This window comes from Larus michahellis, chromosome 3 (genome assembly GCF_964199755.1).
Source record: "Larus michahellis chromosome 3, bLarMic1.1, whole genome shotgun sequence".
NCBI classification, from domain to species: Eukaryota; Metazoa; Chordata; class Aves; order Charadriiformes; family Laridae; genus Larus; species Larus michahellis.
This window is the reverse complement of record NC_133898.1, coordinates 98,251,157-98,276,200: the sequence shown is the minus strand read 5'-3', so window position 1 is coordinate 98,276,200 and position 25,044 is coordinate 98,251,157. Positions and strand designations below refer to the sequence as shown.

Below are 25,044 nucleotides of genomic sequence, written 5' to 3'. Positions count from 1 at the left end.
TCAGACTTTTTAAAGTGGTTACAGTTAAGATTGTAGGCGTCTATAATTTTTAGGCAACGTGATTTTTATTTTCATCCCAGTGATGTTCAAGGAAGAAATGGCTGTATTTCTTTCCTTTGCAACCCCATCAGCAGTATTTCCTAGAGTGCAGGATACACTGGGATGTTATTGCATGTAAAGGTCTTGAGATGCTTGAATATTGAAAGTTAGTCTGGTATAAGTGTGTCTCTGTGTGTTTTCGAAAAGTCACGATTTAGTGGTCATTACCCTAACTTATGCTACTTATGAAGCATTTTTTATTTCTTTGTTTTAACCGATAATTTTATAAAAGGACCTAATAATATGAAGATGTTTTGGCTCAGTGACTAAAGCAGTGAAATTCTAAGTCGCGGTAAGGACAATGGTGTGTTCTCAATATGTCATCCTGTGCCGAGCTGTAAGAGGTTTGCATCAGGTTTTTATTATTTGCGTCATGTTTGGGTGGAACTGTGCAAATCATTAAGAAGGATGGGGATTCTGTGTGGGCTTTGTTTTTCAGCTGTTTCTGTAAGAATTTTATCACGTAGTTGCATGGTTTTTAAATGATAATTTTGTATAAAGCATATTTCTGTGATCTTTATTCAGTCCGTCCTCTGTCATTGCAACTATCAAACATCACAGGAATTCTTGGTTGCACAGAATTTGAGGGTGGGTCTCTACACTTTTGTATAATGGTTAATCACTGTATTGATCAAGGAAATGAATACAGCCTGAAGATCTGTAGCATTTTTATACGCTCCTTTTTAGCTGCAGTAAATAATACTAGGGATAATATTATGAAACCTAGCAAGTAAATAAGAAAAAAAACATACGTGCTACTGAAATTTATGATTGTTTGTAGTATAGAAATGATCTTTAAGAGCTAATTCATGCAAAACAGGTCTTTCTCCCTGTATCTGCTTCTATTTGTCTCTTCACGGCATTTCTTTTTCATAGCTTCGACAATGTGGTTTCATGTTTCAGAAGTCCTGTAATGAGAGTAAGGTTTGTGATAATCAGCAGTCTATTTACACGTAAAGAGCATCTGTAAACATAACTGAACTCGTGTGGTTGTGTGTGTTTCCAGTGGCATCTGTTTATGGCAGTAGGCCTTATGCAGTGGCCTTTAGAAAACCAAAAGTGCGACCAGCATTAAATACTACTGTGTCTTAGCGCGTTAGAAAAAGCTGCAGCTTTGTACATAGCTTGTATGCAGGGTGAAGTGTGTGTGTGTGTGTCTGCGCGCGCGCGCACGCTCTTTCATGAAGACTCTACTGATACTGAATGGGAATTGCTTGTATAAAGTTCGTGTCTGTAATATATGTACAAGTCTAACAGTAGTCACATCATAGAGGAATGAAGTGTTTTGATGTCCAGTGTTTCCTTTTCACAAAGAAGAATCTGAAGTTCATACAGAAGATCAGTATGTTATCAAATAATACATTTGAGTTGCAAATAGCTTTTTATATTTAATCAACCTACGATCCTAAAAAAAATGAATAGTTAGTGAAAACTGTTCTGTGTGTATGTACTCAATCATTGAAAAGTCATTGCAGTGAGAGTATGGCTTGAGTAATGGTAAAAGATCAAACCCTTTCAGTTAAAACCTTTTTTCAGATCCATGAGTATAAAACTTGAGTGGCAGAAGAAAAAGAATAAGTCATTTCAATTTTAGATTTTAGTCTTTTAGCATTCTTTGTTTTGTCTTCATATTTCTGGTTTTATTTTGAAATTCTTAGGTGACACTGCATATTTTGAGGCAGCTTGTGGAATCTTTACTCACACTGGAGAGTATTTTTTTCAGCACTGCTAACTCTTGCAAATGGGTTCAAGCCTCATAATCTTTTTTTTTTTTTCTTTAAAGAACGATTTTCAATAGTCTGGTGGTTATTGGGTATTATAGATTTCCGTTAATAGGAAATAAATTTGTAACAGTCATTATTGCAGAAAAGGCTTCAGAATCTAAAACAGGGCTATGACATTTAGGAGTGAGAGTGATACTTAAAGCAATTTAAAGATTTTTATGTCGTTCATAAATTTGGATATGACAATACTGCTCGAGTAGAATACTTAAAAGAGTCCACAATCTGGTTCTCAGTAACTTCATTGTTCCTGTTAATTTTAAAGAGAAAATCATAGGCTTTATTATTTGTCATGGTTTATCATTTTAATTTTCTACATTACTTTTACATATGCTGGAGTACTGCCTACTGTACATGCCATTGTCACATATAACACATTTCTTTATCTAACTTTAAATTTGCTGATTTCTTTTTCTGTTTCCATCATTCCGTGCATTTAATTCATTGAAGAGCAAGAGACTTTTAACTCTTCCACAAAAGGTAAATATTTATGTAATTTTTTACAAATGTTTGGCAACTGTTAATATTAATACTGGTTTTTCCCTAAATATATTCCATGTCAGTATATGGTATTTAGTTAACAGTGTTTAACAGGCGAGAAGGTTTTTTTCTCAATTATGTGCTATCTGATGCCCCTCTTTAGAATCTGAAAATGGTTTCTCTTCTGATTTCTGATTTTCCTATTGAAATGCAATACACTGCATTTAACAGTAGTAGTCCTGGTATTTTACATGGCTCAGAAGCTGCTTGATTGAGTTGATGTTCACGCAAAATCAAAGATTTTATCTAAACTCTTCTTGAGCTCCGCACAACATCTGCTTCTAATGATGCAGCCACTGCTGTTGGCATCTGTGAAGGCTGTTTTGTAGGTCTGGATTTAGAAATAATTGAAGGTGATGATGGCCAGAAACTATCCTTCGTACACAGAGAGATTCTGAAGAATGAGCTGTGGTTTACTTGCATGACAAGCCCTTGACACTCAGAAAGTTAGCCATGTTATAGGGCAAGTTTCTAGGGGCAGACATACAGCACTCACCTCCAAAGGAATTCCCGATGTCTGTGCTGGTACTGGTGATTCAGTGAGCTCAAACAACAGTTATCTAAGGCTGTCCCACAAAGCGAAAAGTGTGGTCCGTCATGTCCCTGTAGAAGCAACGTAGCAGAGAAGTCCCCTTTTTTCTTTTTCTTTTCTTTTTGCTGGAAGTAGGACTTATCTCAAAATCAGAATGAAGCTTGGAGAGAAAAAAATAAAAAAAAATTAATTCCTTTTAATGTTAACAGCAAAATACTACGCTACATAAACACTAATAGCACAGATTAACCTTTTCTGACCTTTAGTCCTGAGTCCTGCAGATCTTGGGAAATTCTGGTCTGAATGCAGGCTTTGGTGGGTCAAAGCTAAACTGCGAATTGAACTTGAATCAGAATATCTACTACAACTTCTTTACTTTCCGAAACGGTGAATCCCACTGATGCATTCATACTTGCTTAGGTAAAACTACAGCAGCTGTTCCACTAGCTATGAACTCCAACACCCACACCAATAATCAGGAGTATGTTTTCATGATAACGTTAAAGAAAATATGAAAAAGAAATAATATTTAATGTAGGTCTTAGCAATTACAGGTTATTTTGCAATGTTAAGGATGTCTTAAGAAAGCGCTTATGAAATGTCTTAAGAAAGTGCTAAGAATGGTTGATTCTACAAATTATTTCTGTCGTTTTTGCTTTCTTCAGTGTTTATATTTCTCTCAAACAGAACAATACAAATCAATCATGCCAGTTTGTTGCCTATGTTCACAAGCCTTGCCCTGTGATTTGGACCGCAGTGGACGTGTTGTTGTTTAAAACAGTTAACATTATACAGACAAACTAGACCATGCCTATAACAGATTTGTAAAAGAGATTGTTTCCACAAGATTTGGATGGATCTGGCCCAAGATTTGGGAGTGTGTAAAAGGTGGTGGGATCTTTACACACAGAGATTCCTCTGGCTCAAGGGAGCTGAATGCAGATGCAGCCCGGAGGCAGAAAAGAGCTGGGCAAAAGAAGAGCAGCGGGAAGAAGTGGAGTGCTGGCACTTCTGGGGGACCATGAATAACTTAAGTAGAGCTGACTTGCATTAGTAGCCCACTGTCACCTCTGACTTTCCCCAGTGCAGATTAAGAGATAAAAAGAATAGACAGTAGGTGAATGGGAGATGGGGATATTATGTGGCAAGAGATATAGGTATGAAGAAAAGCATATACCACACATGAACAACACCGACTAGATAAATTTACAAGAAAAAAATCAAGCATCTGTTCCACTTTATCAATGGGAAGGGTTGCGATAAGATCTTAATCAGATTACGAAAATGCTGACTTTGGTCAGCATTGGGCCACTTGGACCAGTGGCTTACTTACCTACCACGGGGATGCTTTGTGTGTGCATATTGCAAAACTCATCCTGAAGGCTGAACAGAAATAACCTGGAGACTCCGTATTATTTCTGAAATGCTTCATTCTGGTCCAACACTAGTGTGAGTTCTCTCTTCTGGTTGCACAGCCAGCTCTCCAGTGAATGCTCCCCTCCATCCTCGCTTCCCTTGCCCACTGGGATTCTCCCACCCAAGTCTCACCGCTGCTTTATTTCCCTGCCTTTGTTCTGGACATTGGTTCCACCTAGTTTCTTCTTCAGCTTCCACTTCTCAGTTCCTCAAACCAGATACTGGTTTTTTCCCTCTAATTCCCATCCACAGAGCATCTAAGGAGCACAGACAGATGAAGCTCCTGGCTTTTGCTGTGTAGAAAGGCTAAGTGTACATGCTTCTAGACTGCATTGTAGCTGTAGCTGTTTGTCATTGTTCAACTTTTCTTCTTAGTATGAAGACTGAGAGTCTACAGGAAATGGTATAGCCAGTGCTAAGACACCCTTAGGTTTTCTATAATCTAGGAAAAAACAATATGATTATGTTTTAATTACAGACCAGGTAATGTCACCAGTCATTCTGGCATTAAGCCCATACTTGGATTTGAGCAAGAATGTCCTTTTAGAAAGGTATTTTCACTTAATGACTGAAAACAATGGAATTTTTTTCCCGTGCTTGACCACTTGACTTTTTAAACATATGTCTTCTTACTTATCTGACTTTACCTAACTTCAAAGCTACTGGGCATTATTGTACCTGTATCTGCTAAATTGAAGAGCGTTCTATTGTTAGAAGTATTCCCACGTGTAAATAATTACGAACCCAAATCAAGCCATATATCTCCTTTCTTTTCAATCATTTCCTAAATCTGTTACTGCAAGACCGTGTCCTGGACTTCATATAATTCTTATGATTTCTTTCTGAATCTTTTTCACCAACAATATGCTTGGAGCAATAGTCTTCCTAAAATATCAGAATCCGTTGACCTTAGATAAATTGAGTATCTTCCAGTTTCCATGTTTATTTTTGATGTCCTAAAACTCCCTGTCTCTGTATGGCATTTAAGAATTTGTTGTTCTTTTTGTAAGCATAAAGGCTTATTTTCACATACCTTGCTGAAATTTTCCTTTTCCTTTCTTGCTTTATTATTTGCTAGATGGCAACAAGTCTCCACTTCAGACATAGTGATATTTTGCTGGAGGTACATGTGTAGCATGTACAGCAGTTTAATTTTGGGTATGAGGTGCTTTTCCTTGGAATTTGGTGATGGTCACACTGCTACATAGGAGGTAATTTCAGTGCTAAAACAATTCTAATCCCTTTTTTCAAATGTATGAGTGGGTTCTTTTTAGATGTTATTTATTCACAAGATTCACAGCCTTACAGACCTACAGAAAGTAGAGACCCTTTGATGATCATTGTAATGCAAAAGAGGTGAATATCTAAAGAGTTAAGGTCAGGAACTAGAGCTAGAAAGGCAGCTTTAGTATTTTTGCTGTTCCTTGCTAGTCCAGTATTTCTGCCTGTGGTACAATCTTTATTTAATGAGCCCGCATATGTTTCATTCATTATACTATCAGCTTAATAGGTAGGTGTTTGTAGCATCATGCCAGTTAAGAAATTTTGCAAATAATACAGAGTTTAGTCCCACTTTCAAACCTTCAATAGGGGACTTACTTAAAACCTTAAAATTACTTCCATTTCTTTCGCACTGTTCATTACTCTTAGTGCAGCTTTTGTAGCTATCACTGATTTTCATAGGATTGGCCTGTGGTAGATACCAATGCAGGTTGAATTTATTTTAAGGTCACGTTTACATTCTGTGGATAACAGAAATATGTCACATGACACATTCTGTCTATCTTCTAAAGTATTAAAAAAAAAAAACCACAACTTAATCTGCCCTAGTATATTTAATATGTTAGTATAGTATGTTGCTTACGGTTCTATTATTCTGTACATAATTGAAAAGGTAGCATATATTCTGAACAGTTAGGATTCTAGCCAGGTCTGACTTCTCTATCAGCAGCTGGGCGTTGAAATAGGCCCATATTATTTTTCTGAGGACAGAAATAAAGATGAGGGCTGTCAACTAGTTAATGCCATCAGATGTAACTCTATGAATCTTACCATAGTGCTCACGCATTAAAAGGAGTATTTGCTTTGTGTAAGCAAATCTTTCTGTCATTTTAGGCCTCTAGATTTTTTCCCTTGAAGTTTACATCATAAAGGATGTGTGATATCTGCTGGTAAGGTTTACAGCTATCTGAAATCTCGATGCCAATTTCTTCTTATTACATAGCTTACTCCAGCATTTAATAGTGCAGGTAAGACTTGAAAGATTTTCTTTGAGGGTAGGTTGCATGCTGAAAATGCAACCTGTAGCTATTTTCTTTAGTTTGTTCCCTACCTCCTTTAAGTAGTATATTATGGGTGTGCATATTTTCAACACTCGAAGCATGTATTTTATAGGCTGTCAATAAAACAAAAAACACAAACTGCCTTTAGTGTTAATCAAAACTTCTTTTATCACAAGAAATACAAGCAAGTTTTTTAATTACTTTATGAGTAAAAAAACAACTCTGCCATTATGTGCATATGTTAAATTGTTCTTTTACTAAAACCATGATCGTCTCTGCAAAGACTGTAAGTCCAGATGTTTAGTTGTACTTCCAGCATGTAGCATATTTATAATCCTGTAAGATCTGTTATCAATTATAGCACAAGGTGCACAGTCTTCACAAGGGATGTTTCTTGAATGACATGTGAGAAAAAGACCCAGGAGGAGCTGATGGACCTGCTAGCCTATAAGATGGGAGATGGTCTTAATCTTTGTAGACCATGTCTTCTTCCTTTGAATTCCTTCCCTGTGGAAGCTAGATGGGGCTTACCAGTGAGTTGAATAATAAACTGAGTAGTAGCTAAGAGAACTTCCATTTGTTTGATGAAAGACCATTCGCATCTACCCTGGGCACTTAATTCTTGGTAGCTTGGTATGGTAGGTTGACCCAAGCCATCAGTGAAGCACCCACCAGCTGCTCGCTCACTCCATGGTGGGATGAGAGGGAGAATTGGAAGAGCAATAGTGAGTAAAAAATCATGGGCCAAGATAAAGACAGTTTAGTAAGTGAAGGGAAAAAATGAAGAAAAAGGAAAGAATCACAAACCCCAACACCAAGTGATGCAAAGGCAATCACGCACCACCTCCCACCAGAAGACCAAAGACCCAACGGCCAGCCAGTCTCTGAGCAGCAGCTACCTTGGAAAGACTAACCCAAATTTTATTGCTGAGGATGTTGCTATGTGGTATGGAACATCTCTTTGGTCAGTTGGGGTCAGCTGTCCCAGCTGTTTCCCCTCCAGCCTACTTGCTGCCGGAGCAGGCAGCATGAGAAACAGCGAAGGACTTGGTGCTGTGCAAGCACAGCTCTGCAATTGCTAAAACATCACTGTGTTATCAGTACTGTTCCGGTTACAAATCTGAAACTCAGCACCATGCAGGCTGCTGTGAAGAAAACTACCTCCGTCCCAGTACACCTGGGCTTACAGGAGTCAAACCAGTTTATAAATATTTTAATGGAATTGAAGTATAACATTTTGATTCCATTCGTATGTCTGTCTTTTCTCTACTGCATGGCTTGATTGTTTGTGTACATCATTGTTGTACACCCTTCACATGGTTTAGTAGTAGTAATAGCTTTAGCTCTAAGCTTGCATTCCTTATCTGAGCAGTCTGCTCACTGAGTTCTCTTCTTTCAATTACTGCTTACTGGTTGATCTCACATCTGAATCAGCAGCTCTTGAAGAGATGAGTTACAGCTCTTTGAAATGTTACTTCTGACACCAAAGAGAGTTAACATGTCGACACAACTGATATTGATGGTAGTTGTACCACTAACTGGAGACACTTATAGTAAATCTACGTATTTTAAATTCTAGGGCCACTGTAGAATTTAAAGGTCTTGGGATTACAGTACGTCAATCTGTAAATTACTATGTAGTCCTACCTCTCAAGAGCTCCAGAAAAAGCACTCTGTAGATACTGATGTCCTGAAAGAAAGTAGATCCATGTTTTTCTAAGAGGCAGGTTAAGTTCTTGAAGTATTGTTTACATCAAATTTTCATTACCTGTGGTAAGCAGCTGTGTTCCAAGAAAGTAATGTGATCGTATGGTGGTGTTACCTATGGTTGTTACAGCTTCTGCTAATGTGCTTTTGCTCCTGTGTTAGATCTTTTTTCTGCTTCTTGTGATTAACATGTAAAGAGCATACCAGGCATATCAGGCAGGTGACATTTTCCATCACAGAACTGAGCTAGATACAACATAGGCTCAGATGTGCATGGTAAACAAAGCTGGAAAGAAGACAGTTGTATTTTATAGAGCAGATTTGCATTTCACACAGTTGCTTGGTAGAAATACAGTAACTGCTAATTGGTGCTAAATTACATTACTCCATGCACAAAACCAAATGTCTCAATTAGAGAATTTAGATTTACTTCACACTCCTCTTTAATTGTTCTCATGTTTGTTTTTTTTTTTAATATAATGATATCCAATAATGTAAACCAGAACATAAGTGTATTAGGGAACATAAATCAAGAATTACAGACTGCAGTGATTTTCACATACGGTCACTGGAACAGCATCTCATTACATAATAGAATATTCTTTTTCAGATATCGTAAGTAATACAGAGTAACATTATATCATACAAATTCTTTAGTGTAATATATAGTTGACAGGATGAAGCACCTAAAAGTCACACAATGAAAGAGTTATTTTTTAGAGTAACTGTAATCTATGCACCATACACATATAGGGCTAAATTTTTAAAGGGGTCTCATTTTTCCCTCTGATTTTATATCCTCAGTCTGTTTCATGCATGTATGATAGGATTAAGATATCTGAGTTTTTACTTCAGTCACTAATTGATATATCTTAATCCTTTCATATCTGCCCTTAAAATAAGAGGCCATCTTTAAAAATTTCACCTAAAGTGCTCAATTTTGCCTTCAGATACCTCCATGCAACTTCCATTGAAGTAATTGGAGCTGTGCCTGCATATCTGATGGTGGAACTGGACTCATTGCAATTAAGGTACACATTTACCGACATAATTAGTCATCTGGAATAATTGCTGGGCCCAGTATTACATTCTGCATGTGCAGAATTTCCTAGATTGGACCCTCTGCGTGTGAGAGATTGAAGATTACAATGATAACTTTATTTCGTTCCTTAAATTTGTAGCTGTAGCAGAATTTTAATGTAATTTGCTATATTTAGTTTTCCTATTTTTAAATAAGAAATGTGGAAGAATGACGTGAAAACAACATATTTTTCACAGTGACATCTTTGTATATTTTTTCATACCCAACCAGGGCACAGACATTCCATCATTTCCACAAACACGTTATGGGTGGTACATGCATGCACAATTGTGATTTGTGCAGTAGGACACAGTTTAAAATATCCAACTCTGAGTGTATTCCTTTTTAAAAAAAAAAATCTTTGTGCTTGGAAAGCACAGACAAAAAAATAGATGTGTAAAGAACCCCACAGTTAACTAACAGCATAAAACCCACATTTAGGAACTTTGGTTACCTCTTAATTCACAACACAGATCTTTAAACAACATGATAGAGTACTTACTTATTTTCCACTAATTTAAAATTCTCTGTGTTTTGTGATGGCAAATTGATTCCATGCAGCTTATGAATTCCTGTCTCTCTCCTGTCACTGGTCCAGGGAGGGGCTGTTTACAAAAATCTTGACTCGTAAAATGAATCGTTTTGGAGAGAGTCATGTAAATCCATGGTTGACCCAAACCCAGAAGATTTTGTAGAGGTTTTCCCAAATAAAATGCCCGTCTTGAATTTGTGACCACACAAAAAATTCCAACTAAAAGTGGTTGTTCTGGGATGTTATAACCTGTTAAATCACAATGAACATAGTGAGTACACCTGTGATTAAGAGTAGGTACTGATGAATATTTGGGTCTAGTTTTAGAACTGTTAAAAAGTGCCAGTTATCAAGGTATTGGTTTTATTGGTGTTCCTTTGCATTTATAGTGCTACCAAGTTTAAGAATGGCAGAAGATATAGTTCCCTCTGAAAATTATCCACTACCACAAAGGTTAACTTATTTTAAGGAAGCCTCAGCCCAGAGGCTTTCACACCACTGTTCCCGTTAGTGCAAGGTCATCTTCCTGTGGCAGGCACAGGCAAGATTAATTGCCGTAGCTTGTTCAAATTGAAGAAGATGCTCTTTATAGCACCACAGCTTCTTGATGGTTCAAGATTAGATTTCTTTTTTTAAATGAACACTGTCATAGGGAACTTGAAAACACAAGAAAAAATAATTTCTTTGAAATAGAAGTGAACATTAGAGAGAAAAGTAGTGCTTTTAAAGGACTTACTGTAAAAAAAACCCTAGAAAATTACTGTATTTTTTACTATGGTTGAATGGAGAAATTATTCGTCAAATAATCTTTAGCTATGGTAAGCACTTCTGTATTAAAGTAGTAGTAGGAGTCAATTACTTTAAAAATAAATTTTGATACCTGTTTAATGCATTAATTCTTAGAATGCTACTGTAATATTTTCTACATTTAAGCAAATACATGGTTAGATGATCATGGATTTATGTCCCCTGCATCCAGAATACTTAGCAGGTTTATAATTCAGCTTATCACCTAAATTCTTTCACTCTTTTCATATCCGTTGCACCAGCTTGATTATGTATAGGAAATTGGGATGTCTGCCCATTTTCAGGTAAAGACTCTCGCAATGGAAATGGTTGATATCTTGACATTAGTGTTCCTTTGTTCTGTGTTTACACCCTGCTTGTTCTACATGTTTGTACATTTCTTTGTTTCGTTGAGATGGAAATAAGTTAAAATTGTTGCTATACCGTTTGTTTTTCCAAAAGGTTTTCACTGTTTTTAATTGATTTTCATTGTGTGTTTTTGCAGCAAGCTTAGTAGTGGAGGAGCGAACGAGACAGATGAAAATGAAAGTGCACCGTTATAATCAGACATCAGGGTCTGGTTCTAGCCAAGAACATGAGCGTGAGCAATATACCAAGGTAACGTCAGTAGTGTTGAAATGATACTTTGGCTTGAAAATTGAAGGCATAAAGCCATTTATTTAAAATATTATGTCACCCTGAAGAATACTGTGTTATAAAGCCTGACAGAAATGTCTTCAAGTAATAGCTTTTTAACATCCTTTATACCCCCATTTGTTGTGCATTAGACTTAGTATTTGTTGTCACCTAAAATGAATCCGCAAAGAGCAGAACACTTCGAAACTAAGTCAGGGAAGAAAGATCCTTCAACAGCTGTTAAACAAAGCCATGTGACCTCTAGCTTATGAAGTCCCTGGCCTGCAAATCCCTGGAGGCTGGAAAAATGGGCCATTGAAGTATCATTGTGTGTTGGCCCTACTCTTTTGTTCTTCTCTAGGCCCTTGCTCTTGTCTGATGTGTAGAGAGCTGGACAGAATTAGTTCCAATCCCATGCAGCCGTTCTCATATTTGTATAATATTTTTGCATCCTAATAGGATCACAGATAAAATATTTCCTTTCTGGAGGTACATACTGATTACTTTGATCTCCTTTTCTAATAAAAATGTAAAGATTTCCTCTGAAAATTAAGTGTACGTGAAATTACATTAATGAAGTTATATAGAGAGACCATACTGTTTGTTTGTCTGTTTGTTTTTTCTTGACAGTGCTGAAATGATATCGCACAACCTTGTAAATTTAAAAGTGTGTAGGCTTCTGAGCAAACTGCCGACAACGTCTCACAGGTCTGCACTGTCACGTGCGAATCAAGCTGTGAAGGGCCGGAGCTAAAGACGTGTTCCCTTATGCTGCCTACCTTTGCAGAAGTCAGGAGGGGAAATGTTTAGTTAGGTTCTGTCATTACCTTTTAGAGATACCGCACTGTGTTGGTGTAGGCAAAGTTAAGGGCAGAGACAAAACCAGTGGTAACTCAGTTGCGTGGGAAACATTCCTGCAGTTCTCTTCTTCCAGTGCCATTGAGAGTTCCGTGCTTCCAACGAGTGACCACGGGATGGCAGTGTGAATGTAAAAGTCCACTGTAAAAAATGCAAAGACACACATAGCAACTGTGTGCGTTAAAAATAAGGTCTCGGAATAGCAGAAGTTGGAAGAAAATCAGAGCTTTTATTAAGTTAGTTAGACTTTTGTGCTTCAAGAGCCACATTTCAAATACTTGCTTCACATCAGTGACGATTAAACACTTGTATTTTTATTTCTGCGTTTTAAAAGAGGCAAACTTTCCATTTGTGAACTGGTGCTTTACAGAAAACAATAGAAATTGTCAAGCTGTCAACAGCTGCGGACATGAGAACCCTCCTGGCCTTTGTTGTCATAGCACAGGCACTGGGTTTCTGTCCTTCCCCCTCCGGGGTCACTTCCCTGTGTTTCGCAGAATTAATGCGTGCTCCTGGGGGCACAGGTTAAAACAATGGAAAAATGAGGTACTCGGCAGAAACAAAATCAGAAATTTACATAGGATTGGGTAAATAGGTAATTGGGCATCTAACTTGTAATATCTAACAGATTTAAAAAATTTGTTGAAGATCATGTTGCAGTTAAATATGGAGACAACTTTAATAAGGGTGTTTCTTTTTTGACACCACCTCACTGTGAACATAGAACTTAAATGAAGTAGTTTTCAAAGGGAAGAGAAATACAAGAAACAAGGCTTTGGGTCCTCAATTTCCAATCTGTGGGATATCAGTGCTATTAAAAAAAACACCCCAACAATTAGGAAATTTTCAATGAGATCATCTTGTCAGAAGCCAGAATTTGTATAATAATTAGAACAGCTCATTTGATATTGGGTTTGCCGTTACCTTCAACTCAGGACAAGACGGTGAGATGCAGTGTGTCTCCACGGTCCTTGACAACTAGTTAACATGTTAAAAAACAGTAAAAATGTGTTTGATAAAGTTTGCAGGAGAGAAGGGTAATGTACTATCTAAGGACTTTGGCAAGGATGACCAAACATATACCTTTGTTCATACTCAAAGGCCAGTTTACTGATTTGGATTAACCGTGTTTACAGATTGATTCCAATGTGTGTATTTTTTCATTATGAAACACATTTTTTAGTCCTGACTCTCTTTAATGTTTATCACAAGCATTATTTTTCTCCTCAATATATTTCTCTTTTTGGCTTAATGTAGATGCAATTTATGGTTAAATAGTTGTTGGAAAACATCAACCTTCAATGTTACAAGTTTCTCTTATTCTCTACTACCTAGAGTTTTCTAGCATCATCTTCAGTTTTTAAATATATGTGGACACGACATCAAAATTGAAATCACAGCATGATGAATACTAGATGGAAAAAAGTCTCTTAAAAATTTTTTTGTTCGGAATTTTTTTTTAAAAGTATGACCACAACTTTGAGGGAGCAAATTCTCTGTCCGATGCTATAAGAAAAATACTTTGGGTGTACTCTGCATTCTGACAGACATATACTCCTTTCCACGCTAACATGGTATTAAGGAGAATGAATTAGTTGTCTTGGACTTTAAATCCAAAAATCTTTAACTTGTCCTAGGATCTTTAACTTAACTAGAATGGCCCAACCTATAAAGTGCTGAGAATAAATTATATTATCACTTTCTAACACTCTGTACTATTTTCAGTGATGTAGTTGTTTGCTTCATATCACTATGGTGATAGTCATCACTTTAAAAATGTTACTAAAGCAAACTGTGTGCTACTGTCTTTCTTTAGTCTCAGAAGATGCTGAAAGAGTTAAGAAAATAAACCAGACAGATGAGGGTTTAGACAGCTCTAATGAAAATGTAGTAAGTCATATCAGGTGGTGCAGTAAAGCTGATGACTGAGACTTCTAAGGACTTCAGACTATACCTAATTGCTGCTGCCAAAATGTGTGAAATGTCTTTGAAAGCTGCAGGAGCCAGACTTACTTTAAATAAAGAAGAAAAAATGTTCAGTGGTGTAATAGACATTTTGGAAGAGTGAGAAAGAAATATTAAATAGCTGTTAAAGAAATGGCAGTTGCAAGCAGAGTTTGTCCCTCTTCAACAGAAATGCTTCTTTCTTTCCCAAGTAGTGGTGTTTGCCCACCTCTTCTAAAAATAAGTATTTATATTTATTAGAGAAATCGTGCTGTGCTGCACATTGAGAAAATATTTCCTTCTTCCTTTCAGAGCAATCAGCTCACATGGATTTGATTCTTCCACTATTTTAGCATTTGGGAATATGCTTGTTTTATTACAGATAAAATTCTCCAAACCTTTCAAAAACTTTCCTTCAGTATGCGCTGTATCTCCTTTGCAATAGTTAATTACATGTATGTCAGAGGTATCATGACATGGCCTTTGCAATTTCCAGTCCATTTCTGATGCATTTCTTCCATTTTTGTAATTTCTCCCGCTCAGTTTCTCAATCTTCTAGTCACAGTAAGCAAGCGCTAGTTTTTCAAGCACGCACCGTGCTCTTAGTGTGTAAACATCTTTAAACATCTATGGTTTTAACATGCATTAATGCATTTTGAATAGGTGTCTGCTCTACAACATTTGTATGGATCTTGATGGCTGTTGACTCTAATCGTTTTGAGATCCTCACAGAGCTCACATTCTTATTTCCTTCAGTTCCAATGGAAAGACTCCATAATTTATGTGAAACAGCTAAATTCTAAAAAGTTGAATGAAAAAAAAACAACCCTCAAACCAACAAACCCTCTGTGGATTTGGCAAAAAGGTTAAAGAGCTTTCAACATTTGTCTGCCTTCTTTCTTTTATATTGGTAAGGCTGTAGCATCTAGTATGCACATACTTGTGCTGGTTCAGCGTTTGAGAGAATCAAAACACTTTGGTAGCATTATTCTGGATTTGCATAGATATAAATGACAGTATATCTTAATTAGGCTCTTAATTCAAAATACAGAAAGCTTTTATTCCAGATGCCACACACAGAACACAAACACCATGCTGCAGCTGTTCTGGCTTTCCAGAGAATGTGCAACACATTTTTTTGTAAGGTCTTGTTTATTCAAGAGAGTTGCTGATCAGAGCACTGTAGTACGTACTTAAAAGGACATCACTCTATATTTAGATGCACTACCAACTCAGTTAATGCTCTATGTGATTGGAAGGCGTTTAGCGTAAAAGTATAATCGTGGCGTTAGTTCATTGGCACTCTGTGGATTTAACTTGGTAGTTAATGTCTAGGAGGGCTGGATAGGAGACTCGAGGTGATATGGGGCTATGTTAAGTTTTATGTGATGCTGGTTAAGGCACTTAGGGCTATCTATAAAAAATGCTCTTGGACATTGATGTGATGGGTTTCTTCTTTTGATTCCCCTTCATCCACCTTCAAGAAAAAAATATTTATTCTATATCGTATTGATAGGACAGTCACTCCAGCCCTAGTAGGGTTTCACAAAATTCCATGAGTTCCATTCATTCAACTTGTGGCCTTCACTGCTGTTTTCCCGTGGTTTGACTTGCTCATTTTTACTATTCCCTGTTAGGAAGTTGGGTGGTGTTCACTGTAGTTGGGTTGGATACAATTACGGGAAGAATTACTTAGAATCCCAGGTGCTTACTGGGCTACAGACCATCACGTGAGCTGCTCCTAAGACACAGACCGAGATGCTGGTAGGAGTCAAAGGTGGGGCCCGGACACACAAAGGTTCATGGCCCTGACTGCCGGGCCATGAACCCCAGCAGTATTTGGAGGAATAGTGTGTGAGCAGTGATAAAACTCAAGGTGTTTGTGCATGATTCAGCATTTTATGGCAAAATTCCTTGTTAGGATAAGGTGCCTCAACAGATAGCTGTGATCTCAAAGCTTGCATAAGCCCTGGGATGAATGCCCTTAATGTTTCTGGTCTGGATTTCTCTTTCCTTATTATAATTTCCTCATTTTAATCCCCATTTAATTTTCTCATTTAATTTCCTCATTTTAAGCACTTAATGAGGCACATATTTTCAGAGATTAGTCACCTGAGGCTTTTTTTGTAGTTAAAGGAGGGAGTACTCCTTCAGTTTTCAAAGCTCTGAACTATTGTATTCTCCATGGTTTTGGGAGATAAATCTAGAAATATAAATACTTATTAATATGGAAGATAATATAATTATAATGGACTATTAAATGGCTTCTAAGTGTGCCTTATAATTAGTAAAATTGCTAACATTGTTAGTCATTGAGGAACTGTAAAAGTATGCAAGAATTACACTCTTGGTTTACGTTTATGGTCTTTCCATTGACGTTAACACATCTGCAGTTCATCATACCGCTCTTTTCTCCTTTTGCTGGCATAAAAGAAGCAGCAACTCCACAGGTGGTGAAGTGAATGGAAGAACTGCATTTCGGCTGTTTATATTTCAGATAGATATATTGAAAAAACTTGTGTCTCTGTAACGCAGAAGCAGACACTGCAGGTATTTTGGGCATTGGAAGCTAGCTGCTATTAATGTTTAAGAAAACAGACCTATTCTTTAGCAATTGCTATCAAAGTTGCTGTAAACTTCAGCAACTCTCCTAACGTGATAAATAGAGCCCAAAATAGAATACAAATGTTACATAAGCTTTAACTCTGTAAGACATAGAGTTGAAAAAGAAGTGATTGCACTGAAAAATCACTATTTTGAAGCTTCAAAATGATATAATATTTAAATATAAAATGACAGGGAAATTTATTACAAATACATGCAGAGTTATGAAGAGCAGTCGTTTTCTAGATGAACAGGACTGTATCGTATTACTTTTGAGCCAAGTTGGGAACTCGCAGGCATTACTTTAATGCACGTACCCAGTAAGGGGATCTTAGCCCATGACATTTTTCTTCTCAATGATAAGTTCAGGTGTATTGCAACAGTAAAATATTCTTCTTCTAATGATCGCTGATTTGTGATCAGTGAGGGGAAAAAGGTTAACTTCAAAATTGCTCTCGTTTTGTTCATCTGTTAGCTGAGATGACTGATTATCAGGTTGTACTGAAAAGGAATAAGTAGGGAAAGTTGTATGCCTCATCTAGAGGACAGTGACTTCAGTAGAAGCAGCACCTACAGGAAGGAAGAGCTAAATCCAGAAGTAGTAGTAAAATGTAAACGCTGTAGTAGCACTCAGCATTAACTTCCAGCATCACAACTTTTTGTGCTAATCTCTATTTCTGTGAAGGGAAGGGTTTTCAGTTTCTTGGGAATCACAATGCTGGCATACAGTATAAAGGGGTGATAAAAGCTCAGCCATACCATGAAAATCTCATTTAGGAAGAGATGCTCTGTCTTTTACGCGGTAGCTCTGTGATTGAAATACCAAGGCAGGTAGAAGACATATCACCATATCTCCCATCTCCCATCACCATATCTCCCTATCTCCCATCTCACGGTAAAATTCTCTGTTTACCAATGTATGAAAGACTGGCTGTTAAGCCAGTCTGATATTTACAAATTCCATTTTGTACAGGCTGCTGGACTATAGGGAGCAAGACAGACCGAGGATATCTACGTAGCCCCCACTTACAGGGGATGACACCTGAGCTGAAGACCCCGTGGCAATAAATGGTTTCATATTTCAGTCATGCAATGAGGCTGAGTCCCTAAACAGTCACTGATACGCAAGCTGGGTCTTCTGGCTTCTCTCCCAGTATCCTAACTAGTAAGCTGGACAGCCATGCTGATGCTTTCTCTCTCTCTCTCCTCCTCATCTTTCCCAGCCCGTGTAGGTAGCCCATGAAAGGTGGGGCAATTTCAGTACAAATGAAACAGAAGGTCTTCTGTGGCCCCACACGGTGTATAGAGTTCACTGTGTTCAACTTTGTTATTTTGCTGTTGAATAATAAATTGAGTGCTAAACAAGCAGCCAGATTTAAGTGTGGCTTGGGACAAAGGCCAAAGCCTCAACACTTAAGAAGAAGAAAGGTTTTCAGCAGGACGAAGAAAGTCACTGCATCTGGATTTGATGGTTCCCGTGATGGAGGAGCTGGGATTGTGTCAGCCTTCTCCAGCAGCATGTCATGCTTGCTCAGGGACCACATGAATCTTGTTCTACCATTCCAGATTCGCTATGTGCACTCTCAAACCAGCAACTGCAAAGAGAATGTGGACTTTCTGGTGAGGAAGAAAAGTAACTAGACATCCTAATGATGGAAGGTGGAAGTCAGATTGTCTTCAGCAAATACAAATAAAACATGGAGATATTTCTGAGGCACTCTGTTACCATGCATAAAAAAAAATATGTATTTGAGAGAGATTGCATGGTTATATTGTAAACAAAGTATTTTTAAAACCTCACCTGTGGAGGAATAATTTCTAGATATAGTTTAAATATATATGAAGGGTGAAATCTCTATTTCACTGAAATCAACAGAAATTTTATCATTTAATAGGGTCATGATTTCTTTTGCAGATTGCATTTCTATTTAGCTCAATGGAAACCCATAACATCTAATTTTTTTAGATGCCTCATTTTGGGAAAGCTTAAAGGATTCCTTAAGAATTATGTGGGAATTTTGCATAAAATATCAAGGCTGGCTTATAAGTGGGGCAGTATAACTTAAACTGGAAAAAATTAACCATTCAGTTTTCCATCCTCTGAACATTTATGTTTAGCCTGAGTAAAAAGTTTTCATAGCTTTTATTCTTGCTTTGAATTATTTTAGGCTTTAAAAGAAAAATGTCATCTAAAGAAATTTAAATGTTCCATTAGCATGAAATAGAGCTGATAAGAATTAGTGTGCTTTGTATTTCCATTTCAGAGAGGTTTATTTTGCAGTCTGAAAGAGGGCAAGCAGCAAAATTATTTAACAGACTCTACAAGCCATTTCCAAAAGTTGATCTGAATAAACATATCAGCATAGTCTCACCTTAACCCCGTTTACGTTCAGATAAGTCACACCGAGTCACTTGGAAAGAGAATCTCAAAACCAATCCTTGCTGTAGTTGAAAATATTGGAGTTCTTGAGTCCTCTGTATTACCCACTTTATTAAATCAGAGTTCTGCTGCATCAGTTTCCATGTCAATGCCTGTTAGACGTTATTGGAGCTCAAAGTCGTCATGCTCCAAGCTATTTTGAAATAATCTACAAGGTTTCATTTTGTATTTGAAGCTGAAAATTTACCTTTAGTAAACCAAAGCTTTCTGTCCCGCAGATGTCTTTATTCAGTCTGCCAGTGCAAGCCCCTCACAGGGTATCGCTAAGAGTTTCCTCGGTGCACACTCCTCAGGTCAAACCCCCAGGTTTTTATTCATAAATTTGTTTGTGTTTTTAATCTTGGTGTATGCCGTCCAGGAGCTGTGAGTGACCCTAAAACACACACCGAGACACTAAATTTGTATAATCTTCATTTCTCCTACAGATTTCTATATTTACAGTCAGTGCTTAGTATCCTCTTTATTCCCTTCCCTTCTTTACTCCTGTTAACTTCCTCATCTTATCTATGTTTTACCAAGAGGTTTCCAAGTGTTCTGTGGAGACCTCAATCGTAGTTGCGGAAAGGCACCGGAGCAAGAGAATATAAACCTGGCTTCAGGACAGGAGGCCTGATAACATTCATCTGTACAAACCTGAGCTTGTGTTTGCTAGGCTTTTAAAGCTAAATCATGACATTTGCTGACTGACTCAGCCTGCAGCCCAGTGCCTAATTGAGCTGAGGATGTGCGCAGACTGTCACCGCTTTGAGCATAATTCATAAATAAATTTTTATGACTTGCAATTTTATAGAGCGCAGATCCAGAAAATGAACTCCCCGGAGTGTCATGTCAAAAATTGCCTAGTCTTCCCACGTGTTAACAGTTGTCCCATAATATGCCCTGGGAAGTACACCACTGTTTTACCCGCTGCAGCTAAGGGTGCCTTGCTCTGTAATGATAGTGGGTTTTAGTTTTGTGAACCTGACAATGATGTAAACCCCATGTCTGTGTGACTGCAGATTTAGGTCAGTGTGGCATTGCTAGGACTGAAGCTTCTTTTCATATATATCTGACTGACGATGTGAGTAGTAGGAGCATTATCTAATAGGCACTGTGGTGTCGCAGTTGTTTTTAACTAATCAAAGCTTCTGCTGTTAGCAAAGGGGAAATGACTTCTACCCCTGTCCACGTATTCCTCCTACTGGGTCTTCTGCTGGTTCTCACACGTGTGCACATCTAAAAGCAACTAGAGCAGGGAACTGATCTGCCTGAAAACAAATGCTGTTTTTGCTGAGTTAGCTTTCTGCCTGACTAGTCCTCTAGTATCATGATACAAAGAGATATTTTGAGGTAGAAAATGCACTTTTTTTCCTTTTCTGATAGAACTTAGGTATTGAACGTCAGCTTCATGCAGCATTACATTTCATTCAGTCTCGTAGGCACTTCTTTCCAAACCGGCTTTGTACAGGTACTTTTTAATATTTGAAAAATTGGAAAAAGCCAAATTAGCCAAATAGGCAAATATATGGGATGCATGTGCTTGAGAAGATGTCTGTCCATTGCGTAAATATTTAATTATTATAGTTCCAGTGTACTAAAGAACCAGCAGCCTATTTAAATTCCAATGCCGTAATTTATTTCAAGTGTCCATAAATAGTCCATTTAGTCCATAAATACCATGTTTGATTTCTTCACTAGACATAAAAACATTCTTTGATGTAGGTGTTTCTCTGAATTTCATACAATTTTGTTAGATCTGAAAGCGGTTAGACAGAATTGTCATATTTAGGTCATTTGTTTTGTCAATGTATGCGTTATGTTTTGATGAGACTCCTCACCCTTTCTTTTCTTGATCTCTAGTATAACATACAAACAGATCAGTACAGAAGTTGTGATAACGTCTCTGCCAAATCATCAGATAGTGATGTCAGTGATGTGTCAGCCATTTCCCGAACCAGCAGTGCCTCACGCCTCAGCAGCACAAGTTTTATGTCAGAGCAATCTGAACGCCCTCGGGGCAGAATCAGGTGAGTGCTCAGTGCAGCTTTAATTGTATCACACCCCTGCTTTTGTTTAGTGCCAAAATACAACTAGAAATTATTGACATTAGATGACCACAACATAAGAATTTCTGAAAAATGTTATGCACATATCAACTGTCTTCCATTGCTAGCCTAAGATGACAGTATTTTTGCAGTTGTACATTTAAAATGGAAAGCAAACTTCCCGTGAGGAGATGACAGATTAATGTATTTGTGGCAACTGGAACTCGAACACACACTGTCATTTCATTGCTGGCTATGAATCAGTGTAATCAGTATGCCAATAAGGTATTACAGCAGAAATACTACTAGATTTTTAATCTAAAGGATTTTCTTTCATAAAAGCTGGTTTTTTTTCTTTCAATCTATATATTTATTTCCCTGTCTACCTGGTTTTATTTTGCTGTTTTCATGCGTACGATAAATTACTAGATTTGAAAAAAGTATTTGGACAGTAATTTTGATAGCTCTGATTCAGAAGTAGTTTAATTCCTTTGCATTATCAATAATCAAATATCTCTTTCATCCTTGATAATGATCTATTCTTGGTTTAGTGCTTTTTTAGATACACAGATTGCTTCCTGTCTTCATTTAACTCGATGACAGGACTCCGACCAGCTATAATGGCTGTAGGATTGGCTTGGTAGTCTATGGTTACATCTACCAGTGTTTGAACTCTCAAAAATTTGACTTCAACTGTTTTAAGACACAAGAAAAATTAGGAACTATTAAAAAAAAAAATCCCTATGGAGGAAATCAGTCTGATAAAAGTCTGGATGGCTTCACTTAGTAATTCAGACAACTTCTAGACAGACTCACGATCTGAGAAGTTCAGCTGTAGGCTTTTTGATCTGTTCATGCGACGGCAAGGAATGTTAGGGAAACTCAGAAACTGGCCTCTATGTATAAACTAACTCCAGCTCATTTTTTTGTTAAGGAAAATTCATGAGGGTATTCAAAGGCACGTTTCAGATTGGTGAAATTATAACCTGGCAGCTGCAGTAATCCACAATCCAGAAGAACACTGCAGTGGAACTGTAAATGTATTTAAAGTTACTCGAGTGTTTAGTTACTTCAATTCATGTGTTTAAATGCATTTTATTTCTAGCTTTTCAGTATTTGTCTCTTACAGAGGGCTTTAGTCATGTCAAAATACCTGTATTTTCTAGACATTGAATTTTCTCAACTAGGCCCTCTCACAGTGTCTTTGGCAGGTTGAATAAAATAGGATTTTTTCCCATAAATATCTCTGTGTTGAAAAGATTTTATCAGAAATGTTCCTTGGGTTCAGAGTGTCTGATCACAAATATTAGAACCAGGAGAACCAGCAACCTCATGTGAGGCTGGAAAGGGGGAAACCTGGGGTCGTATCCTTGCTCTTGTTCAACCTCTTCCATTCTAATGAGTAGCAGAGCACTTTGGGTACAGGATTAATCAACCTAGTGTACGAAACCAAGTGTCTGCAATCAGAGCTCCAGTTCAGCTTCACTCCTAAAGTGAGATGTCAGTAGAATTCAGATGCCTTCCCTTTCAGATACTGTCTGCAGAATCCATTTAACTTTCTCTAAATTCAGGAGTGCTTCCATAGTGAACAAAATGTACAGTAATAATATATGGTGCAGCTCATTTGGTAGAAATATGAGGAAGAAATTAACAGATTCATAAATTACTCATAACTTTCAGTATTTTTCTTCTGAGCTAGCAGTGGTTTTGCTCCCCTGAAAGACCTGTAAACATAAGTGGGACATGCCTAATGTACTATCTTTGCAATTAGCCTATTTCAACCATTAAGTGCAGTGGAGTGAAATTTAAAATAATTTTGATGTTATGTTGGAAAACATTGTCTCCAGCAGATTAACATCCATGGTTCAAAATTTTCCTTTTGAGTTGTCCACACTTATTTTTGGATGATTGCCTATCATCATTATAAAAAGGTCAAAGTCTTTAGAGACCTGCAAAAATGTATCATGGGAATTAGATCCAGCCACAGAGCTGAGGCAGTGGAGAAAGGTCAGAACGAAAGGAAGTCGGAAGTTGAAGAAAAGAGAAGGAGAAGGCATTTTGCTGATGATCCGAGCAAAATCAGCTTCCTACCCTCCTGTGTCTGTACTGGTAGCCTCTGTCACATCGTCTTTAGTCAATTGTTTGTGCAGCTTACTTATTACGTGGTAATGAAGAGTTAATTTGGGGAAAGGGTTGATTGTATTAGGAACAATTTTTTCAGAGGGAGATCTGTGCCGTTTGACTTGAGCCTTAAAAACTACGTATCTACAGTGGAATTTGTGTAAAAATTATCTTTCTATTAAATTATTTGTCTAACTTCCCTAAGTCATCATGAAAAAGAAGAAGCACTTATGGTTCATCTCATCTTCAGATAGAGGTCAAAGACAGGTGAATTGTCCTTTTCTAGAATTAATTGTTTAAGGAACACTAGATGACTGGTTTAGATTGGTTGCTTTAATTTCAGACATCTAAAATTCAGTGAAATTGATTTTTCTCATAATTACTGATGTTTCTTTAAGTTCAAGGAATTAGAAATTTGACGTTTGAGTTTGATTAGTAACTTGAAGTTCAAATTTATTCTTACCTCCAAGGAACTTGATGTTAACATATATCAAGTGGGAAGGGATGGGATATTCAAGCAGAGGGGCAAGAAAAAAAGCGTTTTTTAACTTCCTGTCCTCTCTTTTACTGAAAACATCACCTTCATTTGGAGATAGCCATGTATCCCAGTAGCCATGGCAAGTGTGTGAGTGTAAGGTTAAGTTTAAAGACAAAGTTTGCTGAACTGCCTTTTTATGCACTTACTTTAGTTCTCCAGGTACTTTCTGGAGATGAGAGCTATGAAGAACCTAGTAAGCATATAGAAACTCAAAGGAGGTGGCTCACTTTTAGCAATCTCACTAAACCATGTCATTCAACTAGGTGTCCTTAGGTGTCTTTTGCATCCAGAAGATACATGCAAGGTTCCTGGTCTGCATCGCCTTTGGAAAGGATTTCTCCATCTCTTTCTCTATCGAGCAGAGAAAAATGAATCCTAGGGCTATTGACCTGCAACCTGAGTTAATTAAATTAAATGGAGAAATGTGACTGGGGTTAGTAACCTGAAGTGAAACTGTGCTTCTCTAACATTCCTACGTGAGCTGAAAAATACTGGTTGGTTATTCATACTAAGAGCTGTGGTGTGAAATTTCTGAATGTGAAGCGTGCCAGCTTAAGACAGCAGTAGTCTTAGTTAATGATGTTCATCAGTATAACCCCATCATCCGTCATGTTAATGCTTCTGTGAAAAGGGATATAAATTTAGCTCCTAAACGTAGGAAAATACAAGATACTGTCCTCTTTAGGGCTGTCACTAAAAGAGCAAACTTTTGTTGGAACTTTGTACAAAGTATCATTACTTTTAAATGTCAGAAGGTGCCGGTCCTGCCAGCACTGGTGGTTGTCTGTGCCAGAAAGCAGCTTTCTGACCTTTCCTCCCAATTCCTAATGGAGGAAAGATCCTTAAAAAAATCTAGCTAATGCCTTTCCCCATCAATCCAGGCAGAGTCAATCTCTCTCTCTTCTCCCTCAGTTTTGAAGATTGTATCATTTCAGACAATGTCTTCTATATTATCCTATATTTATAGTTATTTCTTTATTCAAGCAGTGAAGATTTTAAAACCTGGAAGCACATCTCTTTTTCTTGGCTCTAAAGTCTATGGGTATTAGCTGTAAGTGTGGGACAATTTGTGGGTTTTTTTGACAATTTTTAATTGTAATGAGTAACTGCTTCAGTTACATTA

At 37.4% G+C, this 25,044-nt stretch overlaps 1 protein-coding gene across 50 annotated transcripts in view; it reads left to right on the top strand.

Moving 5' to 3' along the window:
* The window catches only part of RIMS1 (regulating synaptic membrane exocytosis 1), a 342,439-nt gene that overhangs the window by 246,614 nt on the left and 70,781 nt on the right, over window positions 1–25,044 (top strand). For 20 of the 50 annotated variants that reach the window (XM_074581382.1, XM_074581377.1, XM_074581394.1 and 17 more), the window contains 3 exons: window positions 2,331–2,360; window positions 11,262–11,374; window positions 21,078–21,244. The exons of 14 other annotated variants lie outside the window; for them this stretch is intronic. In XM_074581382.1, the coding sequence (XP_074437483.1) occupies window positions 2,331–2,360; window positions 11,262–11,374; window positions 21,078–21,244 (310 nt within the window). The remainder of the gene's footprint in view (window positions 1–2,330; window positions 2,361–11,261; window positions 11,375–21,077; window positions 21,245–25,044) is intronic. 16 more of the 50 variants (XM_074581408.1, XM_074581406.1, XM_074581403.1 and 13 more) reach the window with 1 other exon arrangement.